This window comes from Peromyscus californicus, unplaced genomic scaffold (genome assembly GCF_007827085.1).
Source record: "Peromyscus californicus insignis strain IS unplaced genomic scaffold, ASM782708v3 Scaffold_9__1_contigs__length_137607984, whole genome shotgun sequence".
Lineage (NCBI taxonomy): Eukaryota > Metazoa > Chordata > Mammalia > Rodentia > Cricetidae > Peromyscus > Peromyscus californicus.
The window spans coordinates 13,892,970-13,909,674 of NW_026294617.1; the positions used below are offsets into that span (position 1 = coordinate 13,892,970).

The 16,705-nt window shown below is 38.2% G+C and overlaps 1 protein-coding gene across 1 annotated transcript; it reads left to right on the plus strand.

Moving 5' to 3' along the window:
• The first annotated feature begins 6,585 nt into the window (after window positions 1-6,585).
• Ttc14 (tetratricopeptide repeat domain 14) lies at window positions 6,586-16,372 on the plus strand. The gene is made up of 12 exons (XM_052729959.1): window positions 6,586-6,840; window positions 7,352-7,476; window positions 7,584-7,783; window positions 9,180-9,264; window positions 9,389-9,518; window positions 9,723-9,878; window positions 10,253-10,324; window positions 10,727-10,846; window positions 10,945-11,067; window positions 13,000-13,117; window positions 14,030-14,139; window positions 14,896-16,372. Exons 1-12 carry the CDS (start codon window positions 6,683-6,685, stop codon window positions 15,812-15,814), a joined length of 2,316 nt encoding a protein of 771 aa, XP_052585919.1. The 5' UTR covers window positions 6,586-6,682; the 3' UTR covers window positions 15,815-16,372.
• Window positions 16,373-16,705: the final 333 nt, after the last annotated feature.

Here is a 16,705-nt window from a genome sequence, read left to right on the forward strand (position 1 = left end):
AAAATATAAAAATTACTATTTGATAACTAAAAGATATTTTTAATTATTCTGATTTTAGAGCAATGTGTAATTTGAATTTAAAATGATCACCAAAGCAATCTAGAATGTCTTACAACAAATTCTATTTACCATTTTACTTTCCATTTTTCTTAGTTAAAAGCATAACATGTTTTTTGGTATAGTATTCTAAAACAAAATATGAACTTAAAAATCTATTATGTGTGCATTTGTGTGTGTGTGTGTTTATGAACAGTCACAAACAAGTTATTAAAAAAAGAACACACACTAACCTAACCTAACCCATATCAGTAGTGAACATATCTTTCAACTTTTTCAAATAATTATGATGGAGTTATTCCGATCTACTTTCATTTTATTTTTTAGTCCTTTGTGTAAACAAATACAAACATGGAAGAAATATTGGCAGAGAATAGGACTTCAGGTGGCCTTCCATACAGCCAAGCACTGTACATCGCCAAGATACCATATATATTATATAAGGATTATGTTATAAAGGGTTACAGACAGTCACATCGTATGGCCAAGCACTGCACATCTCTGGAGTGCATACCATGCCTCCCCAGGAGTGATACATACACCCACTGTAAGTCATAATATAAATATGCTAATATTCTTCTCCCTTGCCTTGGAGCTATGCATATTCTAGATCTGTTCAGAATTGCTAACCTAGGTTAAAACAAAAACCAGTGAATGTTACTCTAGGAGGGAAAAATCAACAACTAAAACTTCAAAAATACAAAGACAAGTAATGATGAACAATAGAGTATTAATTTATTTGTATTAAAATATTATCCTCAAAACTTTCACCAGCCCCTAAAAGATGGAGGCAATGTTAAAAATAGTTGTCCTAAAATAAGTCATAGATCTTCATCCCCGAATACATATTTAGTTGCTATGCTTTTTTGGCCATGAACACACAATTTGATACAATAGTGATCATATAGCACCCTCAAGTGGATTAAACTGACAAAATTTCCTTTCTTGAAGATAAGTGTTGTTCTTCTGACATAGGAAAAAGCGTTTAGAATCCTTTCAAGCAAGGAATATTAGGATGAATGAAGATGTACCAACCTTTATCAGACAGCTTGTAGTTGGAACTACTCGCTAGTAATGGAAACAAGTGTATATTCATATATACTATAGAAAATGAAGAATGCCTCACATGATAAACAACTATGGCAGATTAAAGGGATTGAGAAACCTATAATTTGGCATATGCAAGCTTTAGACCCAGAAAAGTTAGTCTGTGTCCACAGGACTGAGAAAGAGCAGTCAATGATACAAATTCTAATCTGAGGGGAGATGAAATCAGATGTCCCAGTTCAGGTACTGGAGCAAGGAAGACACAGATTCCTTTCTCCTCTGCCTCATTTCCTTTTCAAGCTCTCAGGAGGATTGGATGACACCATCATAACAGCCTACAGAGCAGTTTTACTGTCCTAAAAAAAAAAATGTGCCATAGTCTGTCTATTCGTCTCTCCTTCCCCAGAAGTTCTGACAACCAAAGAACTTTCTACTGCCTCCATGATTTTTCCTTTTCGAGATTCTCATTTGCTGGAATAATTCAGTATGTAGCCTTCTCAAATTTGCTTCTTTCATTCATTAATATGTATTTAACTTTCCTCAATTTCTTTTCATATGTTGGTGACTAATTTCTCCTTAATGCTGAATAATAAATATCCCATTGTCTTATGATACCATAGCTTATCCATCCACCCATGGAGAGACAGCTTAGTTTCTAACTTTTGATAAATATGATTTAAACTGATATATATCCATGTGTACCATTTTGTGTGTATAAGTTTTCAGCTACCACGGTAAGTTCAATGTATCACTGGGTTTTTATGGCAATTTTTTTTGTGTGTGAAAGCACTAGAACTTTTCTCAAGTGGCTGTACCATTTAGGATTCAAACCAACAAGTGAAGAATTCTGTTGTTTCATATTATCACATTGGTATTGCCAATGTTCTGGAACCTGGTCTAATAAGCTTGTAGTGGTGCCTCGCTGTAGTTTTAATTTGCATTTCCCTGATATGATATGATGTAGTACATGTTTTCATATGTGCGTTTGTCACGCTGTTAATGTTTGGCTCATTTTAAAAATCATTTTATTGGTTTTCTTATCAAGAATTTTTTGTATGTGCCTTTTGTTAATATTTTCTGCAGGTTTATCTTTTTATTTTTGAATGGAATCTTTTGTAAGTTAGAAAAATTTTAACTTTTTAGATTTTTATGTGTATTAATGTTTGTGTTTATATACTTGCACTGAATGTGTGCTTGTTGACCTTGGAAGTCAGGAAAGGCCATTGGGTTCCCCTGGAACCAGAGCTGTAGGTGATTGTGAGCCACCATGTGAGAACAGAGAAAAGAACCTGGGGTTCTCAAGAGAGCAGTAAGAGCTCTTAGCTGCTGAGACATCTCTCCAGCCTCAGATAAATTAATTTCGGTAAGGACCAGCTTGTCACTATTTTCTCCATGGATCATGCCTTTGGTGTGATGTCTGAAGCCAATACGGTCTGTGTTTTCTCCTGTTATCTTCTTGGACTTCCACGATGTTATGATCCATGATCCATTTTAATTTATTGTAAAAGGTAAGTCTATATGTGGAATTCTAATTTAAAATTGCATGTGAATGTTCTGTTATTGCAGTACAGTTTGTTGAAAAGATCCATCTTTATCCATAGATTATCTTCACCATTGCCAAAGATCAGTTGATGTTATTTATATAATTGTATTTCTGGGCTCATTAGTCAGCGCACTGAACTGTCTATTCTTGTACCTATAAAACACTGTCTTGATGATTACACTTTTATAGAGAATCTGAAGTTCTCCAACTGTCCTCATTTATTCTTGAAAAAATCCTTTTTATTACTTTATCCAAAATAAGTGAACTAATGATTCGTAACTAAACAATCCTTTTTGTTTTGTTTGTTTTGAGATAAGTTCTCTCTGTGTAGTCCAGATTAGTCACGAGCCAGCATGCCTCCTGCCTTAGCTTCAAATTCTGGGAACGTAGGTGTGCGCCAATCACCATGCCCGGCTTGAAATGAAGAGTTGATTGGCACCAGCTAGTAGTCTCTGTCTTCTCTTCTGCCATTTGAAAAATGAAGAAAGAGCTATGGAGAGGTTAATAAGTGTGTGAGTCAAAATATTAACTTTCAAATTTGTATTGTCTAAGTGTGTATGCAGTTGCCAGCATTTCACCATTCCATGCAATTCAGAGGATTAGCTGAAGCCATGTTCTTTCAGAATATATGTTTAAAAACGTATGAATACGCAAGTTATGTATCCGTTGGACTGTATTAAAGGATGCCCAAATCATTCACTCAGTATTCTTTCTGAGTGTGTCTATGAGGAGATTTTCAGATGAAAGTGCTATTTAAAAGGACTCAGTAAAGGAGACTAACTTCTCACTGTAGGTTGCTGTCAGCATCATAAGACAATAGGATATTTATTATTCAGCATTAAGGAGGAATTAGTCACCAACCCATGAAAAGAAACCAAGGAATCTAAAATACATATTAGTGGGTAAAAGAAGCAAATTTGAGAAGGCTACACACTGAATAACTCCAAGTAATGATAATCTTGAAAAGGAAAAATCATGGAGACAGTAAAAAGTTCTTTGGTTGTCCGGACTTCTGGGGAAGGAGGGAAGAATAGAGCATTTCTTTAGGCAGTGAAACTGCTCTGTAGACTACCATGATGTAGAACATGTATCATATATATTTGTCTGTATCATGAAATATGAATTATTTGGTAAAATATGGAGTATCTGAGATATTGTATGTCAGTGTAGGCTCATTAGCTGCAACTAATGTCCCATTCTGGTGGGGAATTTTGATAATGAGGAAAGCTATGCATGTGTAATACTGGGGAAATGTCTGTATCTTCTACTCACATTTGCTGTGGAGCTAAATTTACTCTAAAATGAATGCCTTTTTATTTGAAATTGTTTTCTTTAATACAAAACATTTTGTAAACTATGTTGGTATTTTATGTTTGGAAAAAAAAGCATTTCTTAACTCATCTCAAAACAGTTAAACGCATGATTTCTTCCTCTTCAGGTTCTGTTTGTTTCTGATGCTCCCTGTATCTTCATCTGTATGGAACCTGGCAGCACTGGCCATCTACTGCCTTGGCTGCCAGGGCTGTGGTTTGTCTCTCCTTCCCCACAGCTAGTGTCCTCTCTGCTATGGCTTTCACCTCCCAGATTCTGGCTTTCTTAGTTTTCCCTTCTCTAATATCTAGAGTGTTGCCTACTACATAACTGGGCAGAGTGGAGTGCTGTTAGGAATGTGTCACAACTGTTAGTGCATGTGTCACCAGCTTCCTAAGTGGTGTTCCCTGTGACCACATGTCCCTGAGAGCTTTTCCTCTTGGCGATCTTCCAGCGTTTCACACTCATCACCTCTATGTTCAGAATTCAACTGATTGCAAACTCCCTATGAAATAAGGCCCACCATCACAGACTTACAGAGTTGTGATAAACAAAAACAGTAAATACACAAACATAAAAAAAGAATGACAGCATATGCATAAGCTTTTCTGGTATACTAAAACACATTAAAATTTTTGTTAAGATTCGATATTAATTCTCTGAGACTGAGAGTGTTAACTCAGCTAGCAGAGTGCTTGCTAGTTTGCACAAAACTATAGGTTCAATACCCAGTACTGAATAAAACTGCATGGTGGCCTATGCCTGTAATTCCACCCAAGAGATGGAAGCAGGAAGATCGAAGTTCAAAGAGTCACCTCAACTACTCAGTTCTGGAAAAGCCTGAGCTACATGAGACTCTAGCTCAAGGAAACAAAAGAAATATATAAACAAGTAATGTCTACTTTTTTAAAAAAGGGGAAGCCAATCATTAAAAGAAGCTGAAAATGAAAAATGGAGATAGGCCAAGAGATAGCTAGAAAAATGCTTGGTGCCTGCCTTTCCTGATATACACCTTTCTTGACCCTAAATGGGAATGAGGTCTTGTTGACAGTTTGCAGTGGGATCAAAACCAGAACCTGTCTATATACATCTGTTTCTTACGAAGTAAAAAATTACTTGTACTACTTGTACATCCCTCATAAATGATAACACATAAGCTGGACACGTTATTTGGAGAAACTTGAGAAATCCAAAAAAAACTGTATTAAAATACACTTCTGTTACTGCTCGATGTGGCTACCTCGCTTCACCTAAATTTCTGTTTTTTGCTAAATAAATCGTGAACTTAATCTTTTCCTCTTTTTCGCTCTTTCTCTTTCTTTCTCTGCACAGAGAGTAAGGGTCCTCTTCCCACTAATCTGAAATGACATGTTTATATAGTGAGAATGCCTGTTACTGGAAATGCCCCCTATCTATTTAATAAGATGCTGTGGTCTCCAGGATGCATCTTGACTTTTCACACTTGAACTTAATTATAGTGCCCCCGGTTTGGATTGCACTTGCTCACCTCCTTTTCTGACTACCCTCTGCCTAAAGAAGAGGGACCCGAGTAGACACCTTAGCACCTCCATTCACTTAGCGTTAGTTTTATGTCTGTATTCTTCTGTCTAGTCCACCCGTAGACTGAGACACTCTGAGCCAGAAGTATTTTCATCTTTAGAGTCTAGGGTGTTTGTTAAAGGATACACGGATGTGTTACTAAGGAATGAAATCTGAAATCACGATAGAAGTGGTCCTAGAAACCAGACATTGAAAATGTGTTCGGGATACTTAGCATTCTCGATTTCCTTCACCATCTTTGTCCCCTGCACCGGCCCCCAACTCTATAGCTCATTAAATTATTTATATTTCTTAAAAGTTTCTTGGAGTTTTTTTTTCAAGTTTTAAAAAATTGTAGGCTGGATTGTAGCTCAGTGATAGAGCCCTTGGCTGCCATGCTGAAAACCCTGACACTTAATCCTCTCACTCCCTCTTTACCCCTTGTGGACCGGTCAAATATCCAGTGTCATGTCCCTTTCAAAATCAGGTATTTGTCAGAGAAGAAATGAATTCAAAACTCCTGTAACTCTAGAAGGTCTGGCCCTCTAGGTGGGTGTGGGTCTTGGGTGCCTGGTGTCACAGAGTGCGAGGCCAGCACAAGCAGAGGCAGCAAGCCGCCGCCAGGGTTTTAGGCTCGCCTACCTAAAGTTCTTCGTCATACTGTGTACCACAGGCGTGCGACAGACATCGCCTCTGAAGCAAGCGGCTTCCATAACAACTCCTACAAAGCCACAACCAGCACGGGAGCGTGCGTGCGGCACTTTAGAGCGGTCCGGGCTGGAGGCAGACGGTGGGGTACACGGTGCACACACCTCCGGCTGCTTCGGTCCACCAGGCCCCTTTCCTGGGACCGCCGGTTGGGACAGATATGGCACCGAGGAGGGCACCGGCCCCCAGCAGACGGAGCTGAGGGGGCTGCCTGCCGGGCCGCTCAGGCACCCTCGGGGCGCTCTGCATCCGAAGCGCGAGCGGGAGCCGCGTCACGACGTACGAGCTGAACGCAGGCGTTCTAAGTCACGCCTCCAGGCCTCCCCGCCTTCAGCGGCCCACACGCTTCGCGATTCCAGCGGCTTCCCGTAGTCCCGCGGGGTCTCGCGAGACCGAGGCAGAAGGCCGCCGAGAGCGCTTCCGGGAGGTTACCGTGGCGGCCTCGCCCTGCGGGAGCCGGACCCTGGCGGGCTCGTCATGGACCGCGACTTGCTGCGGCAGTCGCTGGGCTGCCACGGCCCGGCGCTGCTGTCGCTGCTGCGGAGCGAGCAGCAGGACAACCCGCACTTCCGGAACCTGCTGGGCACGGCGGCCGAGCCAGCCCGCGGCGCGGCGCCGCCCCAGGGAGCGGGCAGGTACGGGGACCGGGGCCGGGCGGTGCGCGGGGCCGGCCGGAGAGCGGGAGTCCGGGGTGTGTGGCCTGCCACTGGCTCCTGGCAGAAAGACCGGCCTGCTCCTTCTGAACCGCTGGCAAAGCTTTCAAAGCTTCCCCGCCCCCATTTCCAAGTGGCGACCGTGGGAGATGGGGCTTAAAACTTCTTCCAGCGCTCAGTGGGTAAAGTCACTTGCCATCAAGCTTCATGACCTGAGTTCGATTCCCAGGCCTCACGTGGTGGGAGATGATTTCCCCAGATTGTCCTGTCACAAACACACCCCCAGTTGCACACAGTGGTACGTAGATGCCGCACATCTGCACTAAATAAACATATCGAAAGGCAAAATAATAAAAATAAATGAAATAAAAATTCCTCCAGAGACACAGCCTGGATGGAACCTGGGGAGGGTTGGGTGATGAACACCACTGGCACGAGTTTGGATGCACGAGAGCTTTGCTCGTAACACAAATTTAATCACTCGTCTTTTAAGGAAAGAGAAGAGAGTTGACAACATTGAAATACAAAAATTCATCTCCAAAAAAGCAGACCTGCTTTTTGCACTGTCTTGGAAGTCAGATGCGCCTGCACCCTCCGAAGTGCACGACGATGGTGACAGTAAGTTGAGTCTGTAAAGCTAGAGAGCGGTGGTTTGGTTTTCAGAGAGATCCCAAGGGAGAGCAAGGTCGAAATTATTGTGTTTGTTTTAAAAACTCTTTTTTCAGATCATTATGCAGTCATGCCACCTTTAGAGCAATTCATGGAGATCCCAAGCATGGACCGGCGAGAGCTGTTTTTCCGAGATATTGAACGTGGTGATATAGTGATTGGAAGAATCAGCTCTATTCGGGAATTTGGTTTTTTCATGGTGTTGATCTGTTTAGGAAGTGGCATCATGAGAGACATATCTCACTTAGAAATCACAGTAAGTTACTTGGTAGTAATCCCATGCAAAAATTCTGTGCTTAGTCAATTCCTTTTAAATTTACCTGTTAGGATACTTTGGGGGATTAAATATAAGCTGAAGAAAAATACAGTGACTCTTCTTACTAAAAGCATTAGAGAGTTGGGCATTGGTAGTGCATGCCTTTAACCCTGGTACTCAGGAGGCAGAGGTGGGCAGGTCTCTATTAAGTTCAAGGCCAGCCTGATCTCTGTAGTGAAATGCTGTCTCAAAAAAACAAGTACTAGAGTATTACATTTCCTCCATTTTTGTTTTTTTAGGGTTTGGGGGACTCTGGTTGCAGGTCAGTTTCTTTTTTAAAATTATAAAGATCTACTAATTGGTATGATGATGTCCATTGGTATTCTGGACATACATCTTCTGGTTAAACATAAGTTTAATAATTGGGCATTAGATGTTTGCATGTGAGTAATTTAGCAAAAACTTCCTATCATATATTCAGAATAAATATATAAAATAGTTTGCCTCAATTTGGAATGTTTCCCTTTAAAGCAGTTGATTTTGCTGTCTCACCATCTGAAAAGGAAGAACTACAAAACTAGCAAATGGAAATGCACACCTTTACTCCCAGCACTCAGGAGACCGAGCCAGGCAGATCTCTGTGAATTCGAGGCCAGCCTGGTCTACAGAGTGAGATCCAGAACAGACACCAAAACTACACAGAGAAACCCTATCTCAGGGGAAAAAAACAAAAACAAAACAAAACAAACAAACAAAAAACAAGCTTTATTGTGTTTGGACACAAATAGTTTGTAACTACAAATCTTAAATTTAAGTAACTGACATGTCTGTTAACAGATGCATAAAGCCATCAAAAAGAATGAAACTATGCCATCTCTGGCAAAATGGATGAGACTGAAAGACCCAATCTTTAGTGAAATAAGCCAAACAGAGAAAGACAAATGCCACATATTCATGTTATGTATAAAAGCCCAAAAGTTGATACAAAGAAAGTAGAATAGTGGTAAGAGGAGGCAGAAAGGGATGAGGATAGACAGGAGGTAGATAACTGTTGTCAAAATACAGTTGGACTAGAGGAAAGTGTTCTGTAGCACACTAGTGTGACTGAAGTTTATAACTAGAAAATCTGAAGACTCTAAATACACAGAAATGTTGTATTTCTATTACTAGGATAATAGGATATCTGTGTATTGAATGGCCACCCTATAAGTATTGTATAATTGTACCCTATTAATATGTATAATGCATTGATTAAAAAGAAAATAGTGTTAGACTTTAGTGTTATTGATGTTCATGTTAAGTATTACCCAGTCATAATGAATAGCTAAGATAAAAGGAGATACTGTTCTTGTCAAAGAGTGAAATGTGTGGTGTTTTCAAATACTTCTCATTGCAGGCTCTTTGTCCCTTAAGAGATGTGCCTTCTCACAGTAACCATGGAGATCCTTTATCATATTACCAAACTGGTGACATAATTCGAGGTGATCAGTTTCAACTTAGTAATTAAAATTTTCAAATTAATGTTGAAAGTATAATGAAGGTAATGTTTGAAAAGCTTATTTTTGTTTTCACTTTTTTATTGTTTGATCCTCTTTTTTTTTAAAGCTGGAATCAAGGATATTGACAGATATCATGAAAAGCTTGCAGTATCTCTGTATAGCTCATCTCTTCCACCACACCTATCTGGCATTAAACTAGGTGTGATTACTTCTGAAGAGCTACCTTTGTACTACAGGTACTTATTGTTTATATACTCATAACAAAGTAGAACTATAATTTCTTTATTGTAAAGTGGGTTTTCATTTTCATAACCTTTAAATTACTTTAGGCTTGGTATACAAAAATGGTATTAGTTTTTAAACCTCATATAGTAATATCTTTAGTAGAAGCAGGTGTGCCTTGTACTCATGTGTTTGTGTTTCTGATTTTTCCCCTTAAGGAGGAGTGTTGAACTAAATAGTAATTCCTTGGAGTCCTATGAAAACATCATGCAAAGTTCTCTGGGATTTGTTAATCCAGGAGTAGTTGAATTCCTTCTAGAGAAACTAGGAATAGATGAGTCTCATCCACCATCTTTAATGAGAGGCCTACAAAGGTAAAAGTAGATCTGCATTCTCTAAGTGGTAAGGGGAATGAATTAGCTCAGAAGCTGAATAGCTGAAGAATGTATTTGACCATAGCAACAGGAATATGTTGAAGGCCATAACTGCTCCTGGTCTGGGCTCTAAACAATGATAGGGATGTGCCATGTGACCAAAAAGAGACGGGTACAGAAACTTTGTGTATGTGCTTAAGAAAAGTAGCTGTTTAACAGTAATACTCATATCTGATAGTTAAAGGATTTTGCTGTATAAATGTAATACAAATTTCCTGCTTGATATTCACCATTTCATTGTTGAGTATCTACCAGAGATAGAATGAACTATACTTTTATAAAGTATTTACATTTTTTGACTCTTACTTTCACAGCAAAAATTTCTCTGAAGATGATTTTGCTTTGGCTTTAAGAAAGAAGCAGTCAGCATCGTGGGCTTTGAAATGGTATGGAGGTTGTTTTGTCTAACAGTGGCAGTTACTCAGTATGAAAGTTCTGGCAATTGGTGCAATACTTCATCCTCATAGAGACTAGAATGTGTTTACAGATGAACACCTTTTTGACATTCCTTTTATAGGTAGTACATTGGTCTTAATATTGGAATCTTAACAGACTTTAGTTTTATTCAGAATTGTTTTCCAGAATTAGTGTCTTGATATCTGAGTTTTGTAAATGTTTGCTATGAAAATCTATAAAAGCAGGATGCTTTGTACATATACAGAGAGTAATTTGAAAACTAAATTTTTGTCCAATTTAAAGGCATTTTCTTTTAATAATCATCCATAATAACCTTTTCTTTATTAGATACTTTGTGAAGTATTTGTGATGTTTTATAAATGTGTTTTCAGTGTGAAGATTGGGGTCGATTATTTTAAGGTTGGGCGACACGTGGATGCTATGAATGAATACAATAAAGCTCTGGAAATAGACAAACAAAATGTGGAAGCTCTGGTAGCTCGTGGAGCACTGTAAGTGAATTTTGGATTTTAAGGAGTATTTTTAAGAATGAAAAATGTTTAAGTAGGTCACGAGATTAAATTTCTCTAATTTTGTTTAATGTCTCTAGATATGCAACCAAAGGAAGTCTGAACAAAGCAATAGAAGATTTTGAGCTAGCATTAGAAAACTGCCCAACTCACAGGAATGCAAGAAAATACCTCTGCCAGACACTTGTCGAAAGGGGAGGGCAGTAAGTATGGGATTTCATTTCAGAGTAAAAGTCCAATTAGCAACCAGCTCCTATAATGCCCAGAGATTTATGTAAGGAAGTAGCTTCTTAACATGTGCAATTCAAAGTACTCTTTGTTTCAGTTTTGGGTGGCAGGTTCCTTTCTGTCCCTTTTTCCTGCCTTATTACTGTGGAGGGGTGGGGGGCGGGTCGCAGATACTATAGTGTCTCAGATACTGTAGTGCCTCAGGGTTAATTGCTCTAAATGCATATTTTTGTTACATAGAAAAGTACAAGAGAATAAGTGAGTGTTCTATTCCAGAGTATATACCAGGTTTTGCTCTAATGAAGGATTTAGTTTTTAAATCATTTTATTGTAAGAGTATGTAATGTTGCAGATATGAATTGAGAGATTTCTAGTGAATTGTGATTAAGATTCTGCTGTTATATTCAGCTTGTAGCTCTGCTCTGTCTGGTAAGCTCCACAAATTCAGATTAAATGGTGGAGTTACAAGTATTTGGAAGTGTTGCCACTCTAATTGGTGGCCTGAACCTGGGAGAATAGAGCCTAAAAATGAGGCAGGCTAAAGTCTCATGCAATAGCCAACTGCATTCAGAGCATCAGACAATTTATACTCCAAAGTTACTCAGATGGTTAAGTAGGGTCAGACGAGTTTATGCTGTGTACAGTCACAAGGGCAACCCATGTGTGAAAACACTTTTCAGTAATGAAAGTAAGAAGCAATGTGAAATCCAAAGTAAACCCACTCCTACATACTACTTCTGGGAGGGGCATGAAAGCATATGCCAATAACAAATCCTTGTATGGAGTAACAGGTTACAAGACTCTTGTATTGTTTACTTGCAGCTTTCTCACAAGCTCTCAGAAATCTCACACAGCTTCATTCATGGACCATGTTCCAGCAGGCAATAGTCAGCTTTAATAACTAAAAGCTGTAAAATGTTATGATAACATCATTGTGCTGCTTTTCTTTTTGCAATACTGGGAATGGAACCCAGGGTATTTCAAACATGCCTGACAAGCATTCTGCCAGTGAACTACATCCCTAGCCATCTTTGCTATTATTGAAGAAAGATTGGTATCTTCTATATCATATGTCTTCTGCCTAGCCATTCTTGCTTGAATGAGCATTCCAGCCCAGTATTTGTAGGATGAGAATGGCCACAAATTCCACATTAATGCGATTTCAGTGAGTGACTGGAGAAGCTTTTTCACTGTTACCAAGAAAAGAACTAGTGTCACTGAAATGAGGTTGTCTTATTCCTGGAGTATTGGCATCTTTTAGCTGAGTGAGTGGCTACATTAACCAATTATCCAAACCACAAGTATTAGTCATGATTTTCTTGTCCCTCAGCTCCTTACATCCAGTCTACTGACACAAAACTAACCCCATTTGTTTTTCAGTAATAATTTTTCCTTTAGTTCTTTAGAAGTACTTTGTAAAGTCCTTTCACTGACTTATATACAAACTTCCTTTTTCTATGTAGCTGGGAACTTGCTATTTAGACCAGATTAGCCTCAAACTCATAGTAACTTTTTGCTGCTTTGCCTCCCAAGTGCTGGGATAACAGATTGTATGTCGCCACACCCAGCCAAACTTTCTAATTTTGATTTTCCACAGCATAGACTTAGAGATTATATGATAATGATTGTAGGTTATAATGATGTCTACAACTCTGTGTGTATGTTATTATTTCCAAAGATTTTAATGGTTTCCAGTGCAAATTTTTCCATAGAAAGGAAAACTTCATAACTACTTTTAAGAAGCCATCTTATGTTAGTTGTCTTTTTACTAAGTAAGCACATGAGTAGGTAATTAGAAAATAATTTACTAAACATAACTTTCCCCTGAGTTCTGTCATAAGCTTCTGATGACTTCTGTGTGTACTTGGCTAAATTTGTTTTTACAAAATGTTGAATCTTCCTAATAGGTTAGAAGAAGAAGAAAAGTTTTTAAATGCTGAAAGTTACTATAAGAAAGCTCTGGCTTTGGATGAGACTTTTAAAGATGCAGAGGATGCTTTGCAGAAACTTCATAAATATATGCAGGTGATTCTTTATTTCCTCTTTGAAATTTAATGGTATTTAAATTAATGCCAAAATGTCATTTTCTTTTAGGAAAAACTAGGTTACATAGATGAACTATTATGAAAATGAGTAGCTTTTCCTAATTAGGTTTGACATTGCATTGTAGTATTACTGCTTTTTTGTTTATACTCCAAAGTAAAAATAGCCCTGTTAGAGAATACCTATACCTAAACTCAGTGTGTGATTTTGAGTGTTCCCCTTTGTAGAGAGCTTACCTGGTGGTTATAAGATGAGTATTGCTAATGTAATTGGGCTAATTATACAAACCTTTGTAGACATTTTTTTACCTGTCCTTTCCTGTAATACTGATGATGATGTTTTCTCATGCATTTTCTTCTGAATTGGACCATTGCTGCTGTGTCTGACATCTGGTGCTGCTCATCCCCATCCACAAACTGGAAAATGATTTCTTATGTAATCATGCATCCAACTGGGCTGTGCTATTTTTAAAATGGTTTGTATTTGAACATGGTGATTTTCCCCTCAATTCACCTCTGTGGAATGTCCTTATTTGAATATTGATTGTAAAATTTATGTCCTGCTTACATTTTTCAACTTTTAAAAATAATTTTTTATCTTACCTGCATTCTGGGTCATTGGTACTACTGCAATGGCTTCCCTGTTTTTCTTGGGATACCAACTGCAATATGGTCCTCAATACTGTTCTGGCCATTCAAATGATTAATGCCAAACGTGTGTCATTCATTTTTTTATTTGGAAAAAAATAACTTGTTTAATACTGGCTGAATGGTGATTTGATTACACTAAATTGGGCTTCTGATTGGGGGGGTGGTCTTTTAAATACTGTTTATTGCTTATTCTGCTATTTTTATTTTTAACGTGTGGTTTTTTCCGATATCTGGGTTCTAAAAGAAATCTTTGGAATTAAGAGAAAAACAAGCTGAAAAGGAAGAAAAGCAGAAAACAAAGAAAATAGAAACAAGTGCAGAAAAGTTGCGTAAGCTCTTAAAAGAGGAGAAAAGGTAAACTATAATATTCAGTATTTTTTAAATTTAAAAGCAACTACTGAGTTGAAACCAAAGTGCCATGTGGAGGTAAAGTAAGTAAAAAAAGAAAAAAAAGTATCCTAAGTGATAATTCTTAGCAAGCATATGTTCCACTTGTTTGTCTGTCAAAGAAATTAAGCAAAGTAGAGTCTAAGCTTAGAATTCTTTTTAAAAATTAGGGTTAAAATATAGAAGTTATTTAACTATTTCTGGAAGATAGGCTTTTAGAAGAACTGTGGTTCTTAGATACTGGTGGTTTGTTCTGTAGTCATTGTAAGTTGTGGAAAAATATTAGCATCTAGTGTTTAGAGAACAGTTAAACATCCTGCAGTGCACAGGACAGTCTGCTCCTGCATTCAGGAAAGAGCTGCTTGGCCCAAAAAAAAAAAAAAGAGACCTGTTTGCTGAGGGGGAACATGATGAAACTAGAGGTAGCTAGATAGAGATAGAAAACTCAGGTTCTTCTTTCTTGTCCAGGTAGACATAAAGCAATGATAGAGAAGTCACTGCATCTTTCAGAAGTAGTGGATTTGCTTATAGTGACACCTGTCTCCATAGGCGTTCTCCAAAGTCATGCTTCATGGTAAAACTTGATGCAGTAATTGAGATTATGTCTGAGTGACAGATTATAGAATATCTGCAAGTGATACAAAATAAGGTCAAGTCTTGAGGGATATTTGACTGATTTTTTTGTACTTAACATGTCTGATGAGCTAACTACTCTTTTTTAAGGCTGAAGAAGAAAAGAAGAAAATCATCATCTTCCTCTTCAAGTGTTTCTTCTGCTGATGAATCCGTTTCTTCTTCCTCATCTTCTTCCTCTTCTAGTCACAAACGGCATAAGAAAAGTAAGAGAAGTCGTTCAGAGTCTTCTCGAAGTTCAAAGAGGCACTGGTCTAAGACATCTTCAAGTCACATAGATCAGAATAGGAAAGATGATTGCTACCCAGTTCCAACTAATACTTCAGCATCTTTCCTTAATCAAAAACAAGAAGTGGAGAAGCTGCTGGAAAAGCAGGGTAGGTTACAGTGTCCAAACACACAGGTAAAAGAGAAAGAGAGATGCCTTCTCACGTCTTCAGTTGAAGTGCCAGATGATTTGGGAGGTAGGTCTGAAGACACAAGAGAGTCTTACAATAACTATAAAACCCAGGCAGGTAGTAGCAAAACCGAAAAGCCATATAAGTCAGAAAGATATTTCTCCAGTAGGAGAAATTCCTCAGATTCCTTCTGTAGAAATTCAGAGGATAAGATGAAAGCTTCTAGTTCTAGGAGATTTGAAAAGGACACAGAGGGAAGAAAAGATCACTCTAGGAGGTGGGAGCCAGGGTCTGTGAAGTACTCTACTTCACCAGCAAGTTCGGACTACTCTTGGAAGTCACTGGAAAAACACAAAAAATACACTTCTTCTGGATCACGTGACAGTAGACCTGAGCAGAGACACCAGTTCAATACAAACCAGGGAGAGCGTGCATATGTAAAAGAGAACAGCTGTGGGGAGGGTAACAAAACCGAGGCTCCAGAAGACACAGTAAATAGCAAAGAGCAACCAGAAAGCAGAATTAAGAAAAACTTACCTCAAAATCTACTCAATATATTTAATCAGATAGCTGAATTTGAGAAAGAAAAAGGAAATAAGCCAAGAAAGTGATCTGCTGAGGAAATCTTCACTAAATTTTCAGAAGTCTGGGGATGCTTTAATCCTAGGAAACGTCTGGGTCTAAAATTATTTGTAGCAGATGACAAGAAGTTTCTAGGTTTTGTTTCAGTTATCCCCTTCATCATAGTGCTGCAGGTATGTGCAGATAGAGCTCTTACTCTGGCAACTTAAACTTTTCACCTCAAGATATTTCCTGAGCACTTTGTTTCTTCATTGTATTGTGGTTTGTAAGAACCCTAGGCCTATCAGATCTCACTGTTGGAGAGAAATACGTTTGCGCTAAACAGTTGGATGTTTTATCAAAAAATACTCTCTTTTGTTAAAAAGCCATTAGCTTTTGGGGGGAAATATTATATGTTTGAATGTTTCTTAGGTACTATTTTAAGTCATTTGTTTTAGGCATTAATTTTTTTGCACCGTTTCATTTTTAAGTGATAAATTATGACTTGGTTTACCTCTTAATGCCTGATGTAAATGGTTTGTGAACATTGTTTTCTTCCCAGCTTAACAAAATACCTTAAGAATAATAAGACCATGAAAGTTGGTTAATCAGAGCCTGTTTTACTTATTTCTCCATTATTATTTTTACTTAATGGTTATGGTCGTAAGAAAATTTTTAACTTTAAATATTGACAAAACCCTTAGGGAATTCTAGACAAGACTAGATGAGAATAGAAAATAATTTTTAGCAAAAATAGCAGCAGAGAAGCACCCTATAAATCTGGATTTTTCTTGTCTTAATATTGCAAATGCTTGGGAAGTCAGTAGGCATGTTTCTAAATAGGGGAGGACTGGCTTGCGGTTCTTCTCTATTACTTCCTCTTTATTGAAGCCTTTCTCTGAATCCTAGTGAATGATAGAATAAATTCCAAGCCTCTGAGA